At 33.8% G+C, this 22,437-nt stretch overlaps 1 protein-coding gene across 1 annotated transcript in view; it reads left to right on the plus strand.

Moving 5' to 3' along the window:
* LOC150095343 (ATP-dependent RNA helicase DDX24) overlaps window positions 1-22,437 on the plus strand; it is a 157,426-nt gene that overhangs the window by 77,238 nt on the left and 57,751 nt on the right. The window contains exon 9 of the mRNA XM_090410662.1: window positions 10,159-10,277. Within this exon, the coding sequence (XP_090266788.1) occupies window positions 10,159-10,277 (119 nt within the window). The remainder of the gene's footprint in view (window positions 1-10,158; window positions 10,278-22,437) is intronic.

Raw genomic sequence — 22,437 nt, forward strand, 5'->3', positions numbered from 1 at the left:
ATCAGTTCCTTATCCTTGCTATTGGTCTTAGCTCAGCAAAGCTCTTCGTCTCACATTCTATTAAAGTCAATCTCCTCCATGTATTTTTAGGATGGCCACACTTTCTCTTTCCTTGTGGATTCCATTCTAGGGCTGCATGACAGATTTCTTCATGATCTTTCCTTAGTGTATGTCCAGTCCATCAAAATTTTTGTTTTCTGATTTCAAGGTTGACTTTTTGCTGATGTAATCTTTTCCAGTGGTCTTTGTTAGTAATAATTTGTGGCTACCAAATTCGAAGTATGCCCCGTAGGCATTGGTTTATGAATGTTTGTAATTTTCTTTGAAACCAGTCACGTTTTTTCGCATCCATGTAAAAGAACTGATTTAATACATGCATTTAAATATGTTTAATTTTGTATCTGTGAATATTTTTCATTTTCCATACTCTACTAAGTTTAGCATATGCACTTCTTGCCTTTTGAATCCTTATGTCAACATCTTTAGTTGCCTCCTCCATCTGCTGATAAAACACTGCTGAGATATATAAAATGTGAAACAGTTTTGATTTTTCCATTTTCAATTGTACTTGGTGCCTTGTTGTTCACATTGATTCTCATTTCTTTTGTATTTATTTTCAAACCGACTTTAGTCATTTTTCTCGTAATGTGGTTAGTTTGTTTTGGATACTGCATGTCTGTGAGCAATTAGACATACATCATCTGCATAGTCTAGATCACCCCAAGTTTTATTTATTTTCCATGATATTCCTTTGGCATGTTTCATTGTTATCTGTTCTAGAACTTGATCTTGGAAGTTTTTAACTACTTGGTTAGACTATAATAAATTTAGTTTAATCCTTTATCCAAGTGTAAGCAAACAAAGTTTCTGCCTGGCATATCATCAGGACTGAGGCAACTCGTGGTAAAGGTGGACCAAGCTCTCATCACTCCTTGTCTTAGTATCTCCCATGCAAAGCACATCTTGCATTAAAGGGCCACTACCCTGACTGGTTTTGGCCTTTATTGAGGTCTCATCAGTGGGAGCCAGACCCAGAGGTGGTGATACTAAGGTGGAAGCAATGGAGAAGTCATATTTACCTATATGAGTTGCCAAAAGGTGTCTCACCTTATTATTAAATTACTCTGGTTTTAGAGAAAGATGTTGGAAGTTTTTTTTCCCCCCACTTGGTTAGACTATAATAAATTTAGTTTAATCCTTTATCCAAGTGTAAGCAAACAAAGTTTGCACCTGAAGTATTTTCAGGGCTGCAGTAACGCGTGGTAAAAGCAGACCAAGCTCTCATCACTCCTTGTCTTAGTATCTTCCATAATGCAAAGCACATCTCCTTGCAGACATGTATAATGCTATGCATTAAGGGTGCAAACTTTGTTTTCTTACACTTGGATAAAGGATTAAACTAAATTTATTATAGAACTTGATCTAGCACCAATATAAATAATAAGGAAGATAGCAGCCATCCTTGTCACACTCCAGATACAGTTTGAAAAGGTTGTGACAGATATCCAATGCAGCATCTGGCATTGAAATTTGTTATATCCTTCTTGTATGAGGTTTATTATCTTCTGTGTCACTCCTTTGTTTTGAAGTGCATTCCACACACAATCTCTGGCAATGGAATTGAAGGCTTTTTTCATAATGCACAAACAGCAAATATAAAGAAGAGTTAAATTCACTCGACTGTTCGATTATTATTCTTAAGGTGTTGTGGTCTATACATGATCTATTTGGCCTAAAACCAGACTGCTCTCTTCTCGTGCCCTTATCTAAAATATTAAAGATTCTTGTAAGAAGAATTCTGCAGAAAATTTTGCTAATGACATGTAACAGGTTTATGTCAATTATTACAGTTTCCTAAATCTGCTTTCTTTGGTATTTTTACTATTATTCCTGTATTTCAGTGGGAATGTCTCTTTATCCCAGTATCTTGGATTAGTGGACAGAGCATATCTGTGATTGTTGTCATGTCAGATTTTAGAGCCTCTTCCGGGATACCATCATGTCCTGTCACTATTCCCATTTTTCATTTCTTTAATAGCTCTTTTTTTTTTTATCTCCAATTTAGATGGTAGGCTGGTATCAAGTTTTAATTCATCTACTCCTTTTTTTATTCCTGTTTATATTCTATCACTGCTATTGTTTGAGATTTGACTAAAATGTTGTCTCCACCTTTCCAATTGCTCTTCTGTTGACACTAGAATTTTTCCATTGAGACATTCTTTTGCATGTCCTGCATGGCTTCTCCAGATAGTCTTTTTATAATACTGTGTAATTCTCTACTGTTATACTTGTCTGCAGCTTGTTGTGCCCTCGATGCTGGTTCTTCAAACCATTTTCATTTATCTTTTCTAGCACTTCTCTTAACCTTTTTATTTAAAATCTTATATTTGTCTTTAAGTTCATTTTTTTCCTTTTGGGAGTATTTCTTGCACATAATTTCAGCTTTATTTTTTTCTTTTCATCCACTAGTCTCCAAATTTCCATCAATAACCATTCTTTCTTTCTTTTAGCATATTCTAAAGCATGTTCTGCAGTATCATTAAGGACTTTTTTTTACCTTTTTTCATTTAGCCTCTATATCATCATTCCTTATATCCTCTCTTCCTTCAGAATTACTTCCATATTTTTCCTTAACTTTATTTAAAATTCATTGCAGACTTCAGTATTTTGTAATTTAGAAATATCAAATTTTCGTCTATTAACTGTTTTCTTCTGATGATTTTTTTGAATATGTAACTGCATAGATCCTATTATTAGGCAATGATTTGAGACAAGCTACCAATATCAGCACTTCTTTTATTTCGGACATCTAATAACATTTTCCTCCACCTTTAGCTGATGGCAATATGATCTATTTGATGTCCTAGAAAATACAGAATTATAGCATGATCAAACCAGTAAGGGGTTAGACAAAGGATCAACCAGTTCTAGGATTATACGTTTGGATGTATAGAATCTGTTATGGCGAAATGATCACAATTCTCATGTAGGATCTTAACCTAATACTTGTGTTTAGCTAGTGAAAATTTGTATTATATAATTTTAGTATTGAATTGAGTTTTATTTGATAATGAATAAGTTGTATCATGTTTAAGAGTTCAATAAACTTTTGTTCATTGAGAATACACTTGTCTGAGATTGCCGCTCAATGCACTACTTGTAACAACGTACGAACCTAATCACGCAGGGGGGGGGGTTGTTAATTTACGAGATAAAGGTCACGACTGCATATTAGTTTCACACTCAGACATATTTTGGTAATTGTTCCTTGTTTTTGAATTTTATATCTGAAACTAAATGTCCTGAAAGGCGCAGTATAAAATAAATATTTAGGGACACTAAGGGGAGAAGAAGCTTGAATATTTGTATTTGGGTGATATCTCGTATATAAATAAGATTTGGAAATGTAAAGATAATTGAAAGCCTAATAATCATAAATTGGGACACAACATCAGTCAGTAAAAGGGAAAGATCATTGTGGTGTAATAATCGAGCATGGACAGTATTTAAGAACTTTAAGTGATTATTTAGCAGTGGCTAATGTCCATAAGACAAATTGTCTGGAATGATTATAGATGATTGTGACTAGTTTAATGTGCAAGGCTAGCATAGTAGATAGAATATTGATTAGAAGTGTATAATGTGTATATTATGTGTGTTTAATCTCTAACTTAAAAGAAGGATGTATTGTTCATGCATTAGAGTATTAATCAGTTTGATACAGTTTGATTTAGCATGTCATTGAACTAATTGAAAGTGAGATTGGTCTAAGTGTACATGTCTTTAGATTCCAATAAATATGTTTTTTCTTCTATACCTGAGTTTTGCCTGTGATATGAATCAAAACTACCACTCATTAATCTGAACCATAGAGGGGAGAATTGAAAGAAAGGTATAACATGTTGTTATAGAGGTTACAACTGCAAACCAGAATTTACTTAGCCACAGTAAAGCGTTTAATTTATGAGTTTAAGCACTAAATTTATTCACCTATGTGCACCAAAAGTCTGGAAAAGTCTCTCTGAATAAGAGTCCCCTCTATTCTAAGATATTGGCTGGCGCAGCTTTAAAAAATAAATTTGTCAATATCTGAAGAGGAGATAGCCCCAGAAAGAAATTAGAGGATTCATTTCTTTTAGCAAGGAATAACCTTTATCAGTCAGGGTAAGCATGTGAGTAAAATTAGGAATCGGCTAGAGATATAGAATTTGCTTTTCTTATAGAATGAACATGTAAGAAGTAATACAGATATTGGAGTCAGGGAAATTTTGTAAGTCTTGTAGTCATTGTAGAGAGGTAAATTCATAAAGAAAGTAACTTATTATAGGAAAAGTAACGACATAACAGTTCGAAGCTGGACAGTGTGTGGGTGTTAGCCAGTGGCTGCTCTAGTTCTTCTGTGGTTAGAAGAAAGTGAAGGAATGGTAGCAGCCAATTCAGAGGATCAATGTGCCCATGAAAGTACCTGTAGAAAAGGCCACATCACTGAACCAGAGTGCCTATGATAAAGTGACTGAAGGGAGTCTGTGAAGGAAGGGGTCATCTATTAAGCAAATTGCCCTGTTCTTTCTGAATATCATCAAGAATTCTTAGAGAGGTCTTGTGTGCTCTGAAAGGGAAGTTTCAGAAACATTCACAGCTGTTGTCATTAATAAAATAAGAAAATGAATTTGCTTGTGAGACTAAAGTATATTTAGTTCAACACCTTCCTTCCTGCAATCCAAAAGTAATCTTGAAAAAGCCATGCTGTTTCAAGAGTAAAGTTCCCTACACAGTGCTTAATGGAGCAAGAAAAAAAAAACGTTTTATCATCATCAATGCTTTATATGTGTTCAAAGCTTATTTAGCCAAGTTGAATAATTGTAAAAATTGCAACATTTAGAAAAAAGCGGCAATAATATGAAATAGGCATGAACTATTTCACAATTTTTAGTACATAGAAAATAGTTTTCTGTATTTTCAGTAGTAGCTGATAAAACTGGTAATACATTTTAGCTGCTCAGACATAATGATAGTGAAGATTTGGAAATTGAATTAAATGACATCAGTAACAGAATTAGCAAGGCTGCCTCTACATAAATTGTTATTGTTTGCTAACTTATGTGGAAATTATTTATGATGACACCTTTTGAGGACCTTTTTTTTAACTGAAGGCAGGTTTTGCTAGTCTTATATGAAAGTGGGAAGATTTCCTCTCCTGCAAAAACACTAGTTGGAGAACATACTTAAATTAAAAGATGATGGATTGGTGGATACCTTCGGAATTGTTTCTTATTTTATACTTCTAGACTTCCAGAAGAAATACCATTATATGTTTGATTTTAATCCTACTAGAAGATCCATCATTTATTAGTCATTCCCTAAGTTAATTGATTTGTGGCACAGGTAAGCAGGGTTTTGTATATCTCATGGAAACTCAGGAAATTAAAAAAGTAGGTTTTAATAGATTATTTATATATATATATATAATTTTCTTAGCTTAATAATCAGCAATGATAATGTGTCACATGTTAATGTAACACATTCTCATTGCTAGAATAGAGTAAAGTAGAACTGTCTGGCCTGTTCTAAAGACTTAATGACATTTTTTATATATGTTTAAAAAATTAATTGTAAGCTATATGAAGAAGAACAATTTCCCATAAGAGGATTAACTTAAGCCCATCATATCTGAATAGATCTAATGGCCTTAAGTTATCCCTCTTCTAAAGTTCTACATAAAATGACTTTTATGTAGAACTTTAATCTTTTCCCAGAGAATTTTTGCTTGGAGAAGATGGCATGTGTAAGCAAACATATTGTTAGGACTTTGGAACAGTTTGTACCATGCTGTTCCAGAATTCATATGCAACTGATGTATTCTGATTGTCGATTTTTCAGTTATGTTCACTTGTTTCTTCTTTAATTTTTGAATTCATACTGAAGATGCTGTAGATGCATGTACAAAAATTTTATGCAATAAAACTTTCAGTATAAATGTTCCATTAAACTGATTTTTATTTAAAGAATAACATATTCCTTCAAGTAACTCCATAAAGTTTTTGCGACACTTGTGTTCAAAGGCTAAGGACAAACTTCATTTTTATGTATATGTAGATATAAATTTATTGCCAGCATACTAATAAATTATATTACACAAAAAATGTGTTATAAATTTCATACAAATTAAATGCAATATGTTTTTTGGCAAAAGTCATAAATTTCCTGAGGATGTAGATAAGGAACTACAGTTAATGTGCAGTGCTTACAGAAAACTATGTGGAGAGACATTTCAGTATGGAATATGTCCACCCCAAACTGCGATGCAGCTCTCACAACATTGTACCATGCTTAGCACCAAGACAAACTGCCCATTGTTACACCCTGATATCTTAAGAATGTAAAATTCTCAGTTATCATGGTGTAACATGAAGAGCAAATAAAAAAAAAAAAAAAAAAAACCTGCATTAAAGCTAATTTAAATGAATTATTTAAAAGAAAAAGGAAATATTCTTGCATCCAATAAAATATATATAAAATAAAGGTGTTTGGATAAACTAACAAACAAAAAAGAAAGAATATATTAATGTTGTAATATGGTATAAATGAGAAAATTTAACTAAGTAAGACAGAAAATGATTATTCATAAGAAATGGTATGTGAGAGGCTAGAGATTAAAATATTAAATGAATTCATAGAAAAATTTTGGAAAGGGGATTAAGTTAGAGGCTAGCGGAAGAAAAACAACAGACTATCGCTCAGGGCCGATTCCCGGATTGAGATATCGTTTGGCTCACCGACCAATGGACGTTTGGCAGAGAAAAAAAAACGCCACCCTAATTGGTCGGTGAAGTAAAAACAAGTAGAGGGCGGAGAAAAGAAGTTAAAGAGGGTGCCGTTAGGAGAGAAAGTATAAAAGGGCTGACCCCCCCCAAAAAGGGCTTTTTGGTTTTTGTTTTGGTTCTGTTCCCGAGGAGTTCTCTATGAGCCCCGTGGCATAGGTTTCATGCGGTTTTCCTGAGTGGAGATTGGGGTTATATCTCCGTCGTCACAACATGGAAACAAAAGTGAGTGGGATTTCAATTCCGGATTTCCTATGTAAAAAGCGAAGAATGCCATAGAGTCAAAGAAAAGGAAACATATTCTTTATGTTTCAACTTCAGTGACAACCACAAGAAAGGGAAAGCTATAAAGATATCGATATCCACGTCGCGAGTCGCACAGCCGTCATATAGATGATTCGGAGTGTGTCCTGAATTACGAAAGTTTAAGACCGTGTAAGCATAGTTCAACTCCAAAAGGAACGTAGGAGTAGCAGATTATCGGAGAGGTTATACCAAGCTAGTTCAATCAGTAGAAGGTAAAGGCCCATATGAAAAACTCAAGAAAGAAAGGTACTGTAAAATATATCTAATGTTAACTAAAATTTGTCTGTAATAAGTATCATTATTCTAATATGGAACTGTTGAAGTGACCAAGGAAAATTTATACTAGGACTTTAGTATCTGACAGAATATATTAAAAGTAAGCTGGCTAGTGTTAATGTTATGTGAATAATTAAGTGTCCTGAGAATTTTGCATGCCTATTGTAATGTATAGGAAAGTTAAAATGTCATAGTTGTGTGTTAGTGCAGAAAAAGGTTTAGTTAATCTACTTAAGTTTGAATAGTTAAATAGTGTGAATTAATCTTATTTGTCCATGTCAAATGAATTTACGTGTTGAATGTGTATGGCGGCATGATCGTAATACTAGTTATGTGTTAGTGCAGTAAATGGTTTAGTTAATCTACTTAAGTTTGAATAGTTAAACAGTGTGAATTAATCTTATTTGTCCATGTCAAGTGAATTTATGTGTTGAATTGTTATGGCGGCATGATCGTAATACTCATTATAGGATCATAGCCTAATTACTTGTAATAAGCTAATGTTAGTTTGTAAGTATTTAGTTTAGCATTAAATTGAGTAATCACAAAAATTTAATTGTACCATGTTAAAGTTTTTAATAAACCTTTTGTCCAATGATAAAACAGTTGTCTGAAATTGCTGTCCAATGCACCACTTGAAAAATTACGAACCTAATCACGCGGGAAAATAATGTGTTAAGAAACGAGATAAAGTGTCACGACTGCAACATTGTTTCACTTTCAGACATATTTTAGTTCTTTTCCTTGTTTTTGTATATAATATCTCAAACTAAATATCCCAAAAGGCGCATTATAAATACAAATATTAGGGGTACTAAGGGGAGAAATAACTTGAGTATTAGTAAAAAAATTTTGGTGATATCTCGAGCATGGATAATAGAAGAACATAGATAAGAGGAAATTATTAGATAGAATAAAAATCGTAAATCGGGACACACCATTCCTCCTTCAGAGCAAGGATAAGACCTTGTTTGTTTTTTGGAAGAGAATTTCAAGCAGCAATACCTCTCCCTATTGCATCCCAAATGTGTTCTGTGGGGGTTAAGATCTGGGGGAGCATGCTGACCACTTGATTCCATTAATATCCTGGGTCTCTGGAAGTATTTCCACGGCTCATGTATGATGTGGTGTGGCCTTGTCATGCATAAAAATGATATAAAAATATCATTCACCAGTGATTGTCTCTTTTTCCAGTGCTTATATCTCAGTGTGCCCATTAAGCATAATGCTTTCCCACACCATGACTGATGTATGGATCCCTTTCAAGAACATTCTCACGATGGTAAGCAGTACCACTTTCATGCCAGATCAAGTGTCATCTAGAATTGGAGGAAAGACTGAAATGACTCTTATCTGTAAAGAGTACATTAGCCCATTGGTGTCTTGTCCAATTTTTATGGATACAACATGACTGAAAACATGCTCTATAGAGTTGTGGACACACACTACAAGCCTTTGGGCATGTAGGCCTACTTCTTGCAGGTGTCTTGCCATAGTTTGTCAAGATATCCATGTACCTGTGCCTGAATGGAGCTGACCTGCTGTGGTGCATCAATTGTTTTGCTGTTATAACCAAAAATCTGTCTTCCTGCTTTGTAGTAGAGCAAGGACTACCTTTTAACAAATGTCTGGAAAACATTCCATTGGTTTGAAATGCTTCCCAGAGCCTGGTACAATGCAACTCGAGATTCCAAACTCTGACAATATCAGTGATTCTGTAGCCTTCTTCAAGTTTTCCAATAATTCTTCTCTGTGTGAAATCATCTAGATGATGTCTTTGAGACATTACAAGACATCAAAGTTTGCAACTCTATTCCTTCACAAAAAGAGCTTCCTTCAAACACAATTTGCTTAGTGCAGACTTTTGCCCCTTTTATCCTGTTGAGTGCTACTACATGACCCCTTTGCATGTGATTTGAATGTGTACATGCATTCTATTCAAAATAATCAGTTATACAAATTGCCACAGTGTGATTCATCTGAATTTGTGGTTGTAATCTTCAGAAATAGTGTTCATCCTTAGGTTTTGGACACCATTGTATATCTGCATATAATATAAATGCAACATTTTTACAGGAATAAGTTAAACTATGACTTTCATAAAACTTTTCATAATTTCATTTAGGCAAAAACCAATGGAAAAGTTGTTTAGCATGTGTTGTTTGAAGCATATAGCAGATGAGATTGTATTATGCTGAGGAAATAGCATACGTTGTTATAATGTGTAATCAGCATAATTTTATTTCAGTATGTTTTTATCTCATTTTTTTGTAGCAAAATCGTGGCAAACCTTTATAACAGATATATATAAATTTAATGTAGACAAATTGAGGGAAAATCAGTTAGTTTTTATAGACTGACTGCTATAAACACATTTCAGAATTACTTGACCCCTCCCCCCCACTTCACCAACAGATGAAACTTTTTTTTTTTTTTTGCTTAATTATTGCTATACTCTGAATCTTTCTTTGAACATGAAACCCCATATGACCTTTCTTTTCAGTAGATTTATATACAATTTTGCTTTTGTGTAAAAGGATTTAATAGCCATATATTTTAGCCATATTGAAATAAAATGAAACAATTTCAAATGTGTAATTGGTAACAAAGGCCTTTGATATATTGTATAGTGATGTACAGCTTTCAAATATAGTTCGATGGCCAAGTATTGAAATTTATTTTTATTGTTTATAAACCAGTAAGCAAGTAAAAAATAAAATGCAATGTAGCAAACAGATTTTTAACTTGTTTTCAGATAACTTGATGGCAATCTTAGGAATGAAAGAAAAGCCAAAAGTTATTGATATAACAAAGAAAATTGGAACTGTGGAAACACTTACAGAGAGTCGAATTAATTGCAGTCTTCAAGATAAAGTGAGTAGAATACTTAATTACAAAATCAGACATATTTTATAAATGTCTTGCTGCATTATAATGTAAGATTTTAAGACTCATGACTTGTTTAACATCCCAGCTATGAGTTACCAGTCAGTGATGAACAAGAATAAGGGTACACCTCTTAAGCTATTAAAATTTTTATGGTGTGTGCAGGTAGGAAAGATATCATTTCATTGTCATATTCTCCAGAGCAATCAGATCATTACTTATATAAATGATTTCAAATTCTTGTGGGAAATTTGCTTAATAAATATCTTGATGTCACCTTATATAAATAAAATTAAACTGCTGGGTGCATTTTATTATCAACCCTGAAAGCAACAACTATAACATCCACCATTCAGAGGAAATGCTGAATATATGTATATTCTGACTGTAGCATCAGACAACATCCCTTTCACACACTTGCTCTGTTATGGCTGGTAACCAAATCAGAGGACTTGCCTATTACTTATGTCTCACACAAGTAGAAACTGGATGAACACGTTGGAAAGAAACACTAGACTGAACATGAATACAATATCCAAAAATTGGAAATGGTATAACCAAAACATCAGAATTTTAACATGGAATGCGAGAAGAATAGTCTACAATGGTGAAGAATTGGAGAAAATTCTAAAACATTGCAATATAAAATTAACCATAACAAAAACGAAATTAAAACAAATAAGGGAGATTAAAGAAGTAAATGATTATATTCAAATATATGATAGATTAAAGCAATCTGAAAGAAAACAGAAACCATACTAATGATATCTAAAGATTGAAAAAAATAAAATTATTAACTATAAATACTGGAATGAAAGAACAGTAGAAGCAAGACTAAAAATACAAAGAGGAAACATTACAATATTTGGTGATTTTGCCCCATAAGAAAATAAAGGAGAATTTTACAAACATCTTTAATAATTACACAAACAAAAATAACTATCTATTTTTACTAGATGATCTAAATGCAAGAATAACCAACCAATTAAAGACTGTATGGGGAAATAATGGGAACCACGTCAAAATATGAATTGACTTTTGATGTGAAGATTAATTGACTGCCCTATTCAATAATTTGAAATAGAAAATTCCTTTCATAGACATAAAGAAGTCCAAATATAATTTGAAAGCAGAAAGTCTTTAATCTGTTATTGATTACATAATAGGAAATAAAAAAAAATGACAGACCTGATAATAGTTGTCAGAGTTTACAGAAATTTATGTTTAGATACAGATCATTATGCATTTATTGGAAAAAAGTTGATACCTCCAAAAAATTAGTAAGCATATTTAAAATCAAATTGTTAAACATGAGAAGAAAATATTAGAAACTATCAAATAAAATTTGAACAAAATTTTTTAGAAGTAGAGGTAAATGAAAATATTGAAAAAAAAAAAAAAACAGAATAGAAGAATAAATGCTGCATAATTTTTTTTAAAAAAATTCAATGACAGGCTAGTAAAAAATAATGCCATATGAACAGTAGCATCAGAAATTACGAACATATAGAAAAAATAATAAAAGAGAAAAATGAAGCTTACTGAAAATGGTTATTTTCTGATACAGTTGAAAATAAACAAAATTATAGGAGAGAGAGAGGGAGAGAAAATGCCATAGATAAAATAATATTATATAAAGGAAAAAAAATCTAGAAACAGAGTTAAATAGAACACAATCATCAGCATGTAAAATTCGAAAGTACCTGAACAAAGAAACTAAAGAACAAAGCAACAAAGATGTGATTGCGAAAAATTTATGGAGGAATAATGATTTTAACACTTTTAACATAATAACACTAATAAATTAGAAACTGTAAGGCCAGATGAATTAACTGAAATTCTAAACAAAATGAAAAATAAAATAAAATAGACACATGGAAATTAATATGAATTCAATTCCAGGAAATTAATTACCATTAATATGGAATTATTTAAATATGCCAGCTGGAACTACATTTTAAGAGATCATTAAATGTATTCAATAAATTTTGAAATTAGGAGTAGCTCTAGATAACTGGGAGTAATCAGTTATATTTCCTGTATTCAAATGGGGAAAAATCAAAATAAAAACAGCAGAAATTTTTTCATAAGTTAAGGTGATTTTAAAAAAGTGTCTCCAAGAGAAAGAGAAAGAGGGGTACTTAAGAGTCAAAGCTGTATAACTGAGAGGAGACCTCCACATAGCCTTTAAAGGAATGTGGAGAACCGACCAGGGCTCCTGACCTAATGTCCAATCCTCACCTTCTCGTGGTGCACCCTGTTGGGTATCTACCTGGATACTGAATGAATGAGGATGGGTTGGCAATTTGGGATTTAGCCGACCAAATTGTATTCGTATTGGCTTAAACCAAAATACAAAATGATGGTACAACATAATAGAATTTCATGCCGGCTGAGGCATCACTAGGTTAAACAAGGCCCCCCGTGTTTTCGCCAGGGAACCAGGGCAAACAGCGAAAAGTCAGTTACCGGAACAAATCTGAAAACACACCCCAACTCAACATCACCAGAGTTAAAGATTGGTACTATCAACATAAGAAGCCTGAATGGCAAAGAAATGGAGCTAGCTGAGGAATTAGATAAGTACCAGATCGACATAATAGGGGTGGCTGAAACAAACAAGACCAAAACTAGTGAGATCTTTCTGAGCAATAAATACAAAATGTTATATTCAGGCAATGACAATCAAGGAAAAGGAGTAGCCATAGTATTCAACACAAAATACGAGGTTAATCTTCTTGAATGGCAGTCAGTCTCAAGTAGAGTAATGTGGGCAAATATGAGAATGGGGAACTGTGCAATGAGACTTATTTGTGCCTATGGTCCCACAGAAGGTATAACTAAGGTAGATGTGGAGGAATTTTTTGAGGATTTAGAAAAAGCAACTGACAGAATGAAAAAGGAAAAGTTGGTCCTTGTTGGGGATCTAAATAGCAGAGTAGGAAATGAATGTGAAACATACAAAAATATTTTTTGGGAAAATTTGGAGAAAAGAGCAAAGATAATAATAATGGCAAATGCCTGTTAGATTTCTGCTCAGGACATGGACTGGTTATTACTAACACCATGTTCCGACATAAAAATGTGCACAAATTCACATGGAGAGAAGAGGCAAGGAATACGAAAAGTCTCATTGACTATGTTATTGTTGATAGTGATGTTTTCTCCCTGGTGGTGCAGGACACCAGAGTGTACAAGGATTTGAAATTGGAAGTGATCATTATTTAGTCTTGAGCAGGATAAAATTGAATTTCATATTGAAAAGAATAACATATAAGAAAGTTTTAAAGTGAATAAAAGTTGAGCAGCTCTCAGATGTGAACTGTAGACTAAAATACACAAAGATTATTGAAAAAAAAAATTAAACAGTTTGAGAACAGGAATCAAACCTTGGAGAGTCAGTGGCAAGCCTTGAAGAAAGCCCTGATTGATTCAGCTAGAGAAGCATGTGGTGAAGTTGTCTGCAAGGATAGAAAAATTAGAACTCCATGGTGGACACAGGAAGTTAAAGAAGCAGTGAAGGAAAAGAAGAAAGCATATCAAAAGTTCCTGGCAAATAAGTCAGCTTGTGCTCTTAGAGAATACAGAGACAAATGCAAGAATGCTAAACACTGTGTAAAACTATCTAAACAAAAGTAAAGGGAGGACTTTGGCAAGAATATAGAAAATAAATATCAAGGTGGCAAAATATTCTGGAGGTTGTTGAAGAAGCTTAGGAATAGAGGAAAGAGTGCTGTAAAAGGAGTTAGAGATGATAAAGGTGACATGCAAACGGGAGAAAAAGATATCCTTGAAGTATGGAGCAATTACTTTGAAAAACTGCTAAATGAAACAAGCAGTGATGACCGCACAGTGTAAAAAACACTGACCAGTCATGCAGTCAGGAATACATATCCATACTTGAAGTAGAAAAAGCCATCAAAGGCCTTGAAATGTGGAAATGCAGCAGGAGTAGATGATATTCGACCAGAAATGCTGAAGTATGGTGGTATAAGACTCTTACAGTGGCTGCACTGCATAGTTCAGAAAGCCTGGACAGAGGGCCGAATTCCCGATGATTGGAGTAGAGCTCTCATAGTACCCATATATAAAAAGGGAAATAAAACTGAATGTGAGAATTACAGAGGTATTTCCCTACTGAGTGTTCCTGGCAAGATCTATGCACGTATACTTGAGAAATAGTTGAGAAGAATTGTGGAAGAAAAGCTTGAAGAACAAGCTGGATTCAGGCCAAATAGAGGCTATTGGGATCAGATCTTCACTTTATGACAAATAGTCGAGAAAGCATGGGAATATGACAAAGATCTGTATTTAAGGTTTGTCGATTTGGAAAAGGCATATGACAAGGTGCCAAGAGAGAAGCTATTCAATACGCTAGTTATATGGTGTCAATTGGGCATTATATCAAGCAATACTTAGTCTTTATTTGAGTTGTAAGTCAGCAGTTAGAATTGAAGGAAGTACAGGAAGGTGGCCTAATGTTAAATCTGGTATGAGACAAGGATGTACATTATCTCCTCTGTTATTCATTATCTATATGGATCACATTATGAAGGAAAGTGGTATTAAACATAATATCAAAATTGAAGATGTTAATGTCAGCTCTTTGCTTTATGCAGATGATGTTATACTTCTAAATAAATCCGCTACTAGTCTGCAAGATTCTCTGACTAAATTGAATAACTGTTGTAATAGATATGGTATGAAGGTCAGCAATAAAAAGACAAAGACAATGAAAATAGGCAGAATCATTGAAAATGTCAACTGTGTTGTGAATTGAGAACCTGTGGAACAAATAAAACATTTCAGCTACTTAGGCACGATTTTTAGTGAAGATGGTAAATTAAATATGGAAATAGACAACAGAATCAGCAAAGCTGGTATGGTGGGAAGTCAATTGAATAAATTCCTATCAAATAAGAGAGAAATTAGTCGGAACACCAAATTAGCTGTATACAAGACAGTGTTCAAACCAGTTTTAACTTATGGATCTGAGAGCTGGGGCAGAAGTAAAACACTTGACCAAAGACCACAGATATGAGAATCCTGAGAAAGATTATAGGCGTGAACAGATGGCATCAATGGCAATATCATATTAAAAATGAGGATATTAGGAAAGAACTTGACATTGTCAGCATCCAGGAATGTGTTAGCAGAGCTAATCTCAGGTGGTATGGTCACTTGAACAGAATGGGTGAAGAAAGATTAGCAAAACAAGTGTTCCCTGCCTGGTTGGCAGGAAAACGACCCAGAGGAAGACCAAGATATAGGTGGATTGATATGGTACAAAGTGCCTTAGATGACAGAAATATAAGATCTGATAATGTTAGAGTCTTGACAAGTAACAGACTGATTTGGAGGAAAATTGTAGATAGGAAGTTAGTAATGGTGTAAATGTTTCACGTAGTACTATCATATCCTGTACACCCCTTGAGGGTACATGTCAGGAATTTATGATGATGATGGTTTAATAGATTTATGGAAATTTACAATGTTGCAATTTTCCATAGATGACAAGTAGAAAAGGGTTACTTTCCTGGCTATGTTATAGTCTCAAACTTTCATCCTTATCCTCCCACCCCATCCATACAGGTTTGAGTAAAGAATAAAGTATACATATTGCGCGCGTGTGTGTATATAGAAAAAGTCTGGTCCTGAAACACTCAACATTGGCATATACGCACCATCAACATAAGAAGCATCAATAGAAAACAGATCGAACTACAGGACTACCACATCAACATAATTGATATCACCGAGATGAAGACTTAAACAGGTGAGGATTCTTCTAAATCATCCGAGTGCTCTCGTTTAATTTTGTTGACACACAGCACTGATATGTTATAGATCTTGTGACCCTTCATGTGTGTAGATCAGATATTAAAAATAATGTTGTTACTTTTCCTCAACCTTATGGTTGGTGGGGTAGCCATATCCTACTTGACTAGAGAATAATGATTAGGGGAACAAGGTGGTTTTCCATTGCCTTCCTTGCCCTAAGTATTTATGACTGTTGACATGTACATTCACTACATTCACGGGGCTGGTTAGCCTCTTTTGATGGATGAAAAACCTGAGTTTCTGGGAGAACAAAAAACCCTCTACCTCCATATGAAACCAGCTAACTCACCTTTAGTTGAAAAGACCTGGTAAAAGTTCCTCATGTCATGGACAGGAATCGAACCCAGGTCTTTCAGACTAAAGAGCTTCGTCTATACCGACTGAGTTATGGAGGCTCCATAAAAAAAATAAAATAATAATAATAAATATAGGATGTTATATTCAGGCAATAGTAATCATGGAATGGAAGGAGTAGTGATAACATTCAACACTAAACATGAAATAAATTTATACCAAGGTTTAAGTGAACTGAACTTGCATATCTTTATTATACGAATTTCCAGAAAGGTGTACCCATATATATTATTACTACGATAAAGAGCCAAGAGGCTATTTTTTTCCAGCGGCATAAATTAAGTTAAGGGGATAATAAATCCCTCATTATTTTAAAGCCGGTATTATCCAGGTCTACCTACTCACTGATGAGACCTCAATAAAGGTCGAAACCGGTCTGGGTAGTGACCTCTGAACTCCTCATAATGTAAAACAGTAATACATCTCCTAGGAGCTGCGTTTTACGTTATGAGAAAATATTAAGGATAGTGAGGGAGCTTGCTCCACCTTTGCTCTGAGTTGCCCTAGTGTTGCACTACCAGGTGTTGACTTACGCTTGGACTTGCCGAAAGTTCTTTGGCATGAAACTGTTAGATTTCAATCTTCGAGTTTCGTATTCGGTTTTAAAATAATGAGGGATTTATTATCCCCTTAACTTAAATATGATATTCATTTTTATCCTGCTCAAAACTAAATGATGAACATTTTACTCTTCAGATACACTTGTGACATTATAATTAGGGATTATAGACACGTTAACACAAGAATGTTGTAATAGATTTAACGGTATTGATATGAACACAGATAGATAAGAAAATAACTATTTATTAACTTAAAAGCTAATATTTCGCTGGTATTATATCCAGCATCTTCAGAGCACACAACACAAAGTTTGTTACAAATGCAAGACAACCACAATCTGGTGTAACAGTGGGGTTAGTATAATTAATTGCAGCGTGCAACACAAGACTAAAGTCCTAATAGGGTGTCATCTAGGTTAAAAAAAAAAAAGTTCCAAGTTTTGAAACAGTAGTCCAAATAATAGTTTTAGAAAGTTTGAAAAAAATAAAATAAAATAAAAGTAATAAATATTAATTTGGTCTTAGGATGACTGTCTCCCAAATCTTTGGTACATTTATACAGCCATACTTGTTAAGGTTTGGAGTATGTTTTAAGGCTTCTGTTGATTCCAGGAACAACCTCTCTGACTTGTTGAAGCTTCTGTGCATTACTTTTGTTTTTTTCCAATCGATCCTGTGTGCTGGGGTATCCAAAGCATGGTCTGCCAGACCTGACTTGCCATAGCGAAAGTGTCGGATATATTTTTTGTGTTCACTGAGGCGGATGTCCACAGTTCTTCCTGTCTGACCATAGTAGGCTCGATGACATGAACAGGGCACTTCATAGACTCCTGGATGTGATAAAGAAGAGAATCTGTCCTTAGGTGAATGGATGAGAGTTGCTAATTTCACATAAGGTTTAAATACAGTGTGCAGTTGGTGTTTGTTAAGCACCTTAGATATCTTTTCAGATTTATATATATCTGATATTTCAGATTTATATATAATCTGAAAATTATATATATGATTTCAGATATATATTTTTAATGTATGGGATGGTGATAGTTTTGTTGTAGTCTTCTGTGGTAGATAGAGGGGATTTCTGGGTAGCATTTAGTATGTTATCTATCTTATGGGGATTATAACCATTGGTTAAGAAGGTGTGACGTAGGTGAGAAAGTTCAGCAGTGAGAGCAATGTCATTGGAACAGATTGCTCTAGCTCTATGGGTTAGTGTTTTTAAGATACCATATCATTGAGAAGGGTGATGGTGTGATTGTTTGTGTAAGTATATCCCTGTATGTGTGGGTTTTCTATAAACCGAAAATGATAAGGAACCTTCTGGTAGACGTGTGATCAGTGTGTCCAGGAAGGGCAGGCAGTCATTGGCTTCTAGTTCCATTGTAAAGTGGATTTTACAAAATTAGTCCTATTGTAGATAGTATAAACAGTCCTACATATAAATTAGCTAAACATTTAGCCAAATTACTAGCCACTTGCACAAACAATTCTCCCTCTTTTGTTAAAAATTCTACCCACCTAAAAAGTATTTTAGAAAACCACATGTTAAATAGTTCAGACCTAATGGTGAGTTTTGATATCATCTCATTATTCACTAACGTACTAATGATTGAAACACTTAACTTACTAAATTCACAATTTCCCCCAGATATATTTCATCTATTTAAATTCACAGTACAGGCAGGTTATTTTACATGGAAAGGGAAAATATACTAACACTTCGATGGGACAGCTATGGGTTCCCCCCTTAGTCAACTTCTACATAGAACATCTGGAAAAACTAGCTATCAACACAGCCACTCTCAAACCTAGTCTCTGGCTACACTATGTTGATGATGTGTTTGCTATTTGGCCACATGGCCCAGACACATTGAATACATTTTTAGTGCATCTAAATAGCCAGCACCCTAAAATCCACTTTACAATGGAACTAGAAGCCACTGACTGCCTGCCCTTCCTGGACACACTGATCACATGTCTACCAGAAGGTTCCTTATCATTTTCAGTTTATAGAAAACCCACACATACAGGGAGATACACAAACAATCACACCATCACCCTTCTCAACAATATGGTATCTTAAAAACACTAAGCCGTAGAGCTAGAGCAATCTGTTCCAACGACATTGCTCTCACTGCTGAACTTTCTCACCTACGTCACACCTTCTTAACCAATGGTTATAATCCCCATAAGATAGATAACAAACCAAATGCTACCCAGAAATCCTCTCTATCTACCACAGAAGACTACAACAAAACTATCACTATCCCATACATTAAAGGTACATCTGAAAAGATATCTAGGTGCTTAACAAACACCAACTGCACACCGTATTTAAACTTTATGTGAAATTAGCAACTCTCATCCGTTCACCTAAGGACAAATGCACTCCTTTATCACATCCAGGAGTCTATGAAGTGCCCTGTTCTTGCCATCAAGCCTACTACGGACAGATAGGAAGAACTGTGGACATCCGCCTCAGTGAACACAAAAAAAAAATATATCCAATACTTTCGCTATGGCAAGTCGGGTCTGGCAGACCATGCTTTGGATACCCCAGCACACAGGATCAATTGGAAAAAAACAAAAGTAATGCATAGAAGCTTCTACAAGTCAGAGAGGTTGTTTCTGGAATCAACAGAAGCCTTAAAACATACTCCAAACCTTAACAAGTATGGCTGTAAATCTACCAAAGATTTGGAAGATAGTCATCCTAAGACCAAATTAATATTTATTACTTTTATTTTATTTTATGTTTTTCAAACTTTCTAAGACTATTATTTGGACTACTATTTCAAAACCTTTGAACTACTTTTTTTTTCTTTTTTTTTTTTGAAACTAGATGGTGCCCTATTAGGACTTTAGTCTTGTGTTGCACGCTGCAATTACTTATACTAGCCCCACTGTTACACCGGATTGTGGTTGTCTTACATTTGTAACAAATTTTGTGATGTGTTCTCTGAAGATGCTGGATATAATACCAGCGAAATATTAGCTTTTAAGTTAATAAATAGTTATTTTCTTTTCCATCTGTGTTCATATCAATACCCTTAAATCTATTACAACATGTCTGACAAACACATAAGCCTATCCATGCGTTTAACACAAGAATATTTTAATATTTGCCAAATATTTCAGTCTTAAACTAACAGACCATCTTCAGTGGCTGCATTGGAACCGTTTTTAACAAGGTGGAATACCAATTGTTGGTATCCCAATTGTTGGTATTTCACCTTGTTAAAAACGGTTCCTATGTAGCCACTGAAGATAGTCTGTTAGTTTCATGCTGAAATATTTGACAAATATTAAAATATTCTTGCGTTAGCATGTCTATAATCCCTAAATGATGATCACTTAAAGTTTCACTGCTTTATATACTCTTGTATCCTGAATCAGTATGAAGATATCACTATCAACAATACCATAGATAATAAGACTTTTCTTTTTTCTTGTGTCTTCTCTCCATGTGAAATTATTTACATCTTTATGAAACATGGAGTCAACAAAAACTAGTCTGTATTCTGAATAGAAATCCAGCAGCTACTTATCATCAATAATAGCTTTGTTGTTCTCTTCAAATTTTCCAATTTATTTTTATATGCTTGGGATTCGTTCCTACTTTGCTGTTCAGATTTTCAGCAAAGACCATTTTTTTCTTTTTCTTCCTGTCTACTGTATTCTCTAATGACTTGAAAAATTCCTTCACTTCTTCTTTAGTAGAAACTTTTAAACCATAAGCACAAATAAGTTTCGAAGGCACAGAGTTCTTTGGAATCAGACTGAACTTCATCATTTCAGAAAGTTCAAATTTGATCGCCTTTTGGATATCGGCATGCAGTCCGATCAGACTACAAGCCAATATTCAAGATTTAGAAAGTAATCACTATTAACTGTTCAGGTCATGAATTTAGTTTTTTTTTCTCTCTCTCTCTCTCTACACAATATTTTGCAGTTGTTCCTTTGAACTATAATAGTGTAATGTCATATACTTCAACTGTGACTGAGACACAAACTAACATGAAATTAACATCTCCAATTTTGATATATTATCCCATATAATTGTGCCATATGTGCATGAATTTTGACTCAATATTGTGATTCATCTTTGAAATGTAGTTAATGGGTGTCTCCATCTTTTTCTTTTTCTTCCTGCCAACTTTATTCTCTAATGACTTGAAAAAATTCTTTCACTTTTTCTTTAGTAAAAACTTCTGCAGGACCATAAACATAAATAAGTTTCAGTTACACAGAGTTCTTTGGAACCAGACTAATCTTTATGAAACATGGAGTCAACGATAACTAGTCCATGTTCTGAATAGAAATCTAGCAGCTACTTATCATCGATAATAGCTTTTCTATTGTCTTCAAATTTTCCACAATTTTTCTGTATGCTTGGGATTTGTTCCTACTTTGCTGTTCTGATTTTCAGCAAAAGTAATACTATTTTACTTTTTCTTCCTGTGAATTGTATGGCTCAATGACACAGAGTTCTTTGGAACCAGACTGAACTTCTTCATTCCAGAAAGTTCAAATGTGATTGCCTTTCAGATATTGGGATGCGGTCCAATCAGATTGCCAGTATCCAAGCTTTAGGAAGTGATCACTATTAACTGTGTTCAGGTCATGAAGTAAGTGGTTTTTTTTTTTTTTTTTTTTTTTTTTTTTTTTTTTTTTTTATAATCTATGCAACTGTTTATAATTGTTCCTTTGAACTCTAATATTGTAATATCTGCACTTCAGCTGTGATCGAGACACAAGCTAATATGTGCGTGAATTATGACTCATTATTGTGATTCATCTTTTAAATTTAGTTAATGGTCTGTCTCCCTGATGACAAAGTCTACATAATGTTGGATGAAATAGGTTGGAATTTTTAAATAAAATTCTATATAATTTTTGCTGCATTTGTAAGCTATACAGTTATTTTATAATGAATAACTACTTGAACAAATTTGGCATGAAAATCAGCAATGAAAAACCCAAACTGAATATGCAGCAACACAGAAAAATGTAACTGCATTCTCTATAGAGAAACTGTAGAAAAAGTAAAATATCTCAGCTATTTGTCCAATGTATTCAGTGAAGATAGTGAATTAAATATGGAAATATACAAGCAGAGCTGGTATATTGATGAAGACATTTGAATAAATTTATATGGAATAAGAAAGAAATGAGACAAAACACTAAACTAGCTGTATACACAACAGTATTCAAACCAGTTTTAACTTATAGATCTGAGAATTGGATTAGAAATAAAATAATTTATTGATGATTCTAGACTACATATATGAAAGTTCTAAGAAAAATTAGATCACGGACAGATGGCATCAATAATGGAATCATATGAAAAATTAATATATTAGGAACTAACTTGATATTGTTTAATATCTTTT

This window comes from Typopeltis vanoorti, chromosome 20, assembly GCF_054136105.1.
Source record: "Typopeltis vanoorti isolate ZY-2024b chromosome 20, IOZ_Tvanoo_1.0, whole genome shotgun sequence".
NCBI lineage: Eukaryota > Metazoa > Arthropoda > Arachnida > Uropygi > Thelyphonidae > Typopeltis > Typopeltis vanoorti.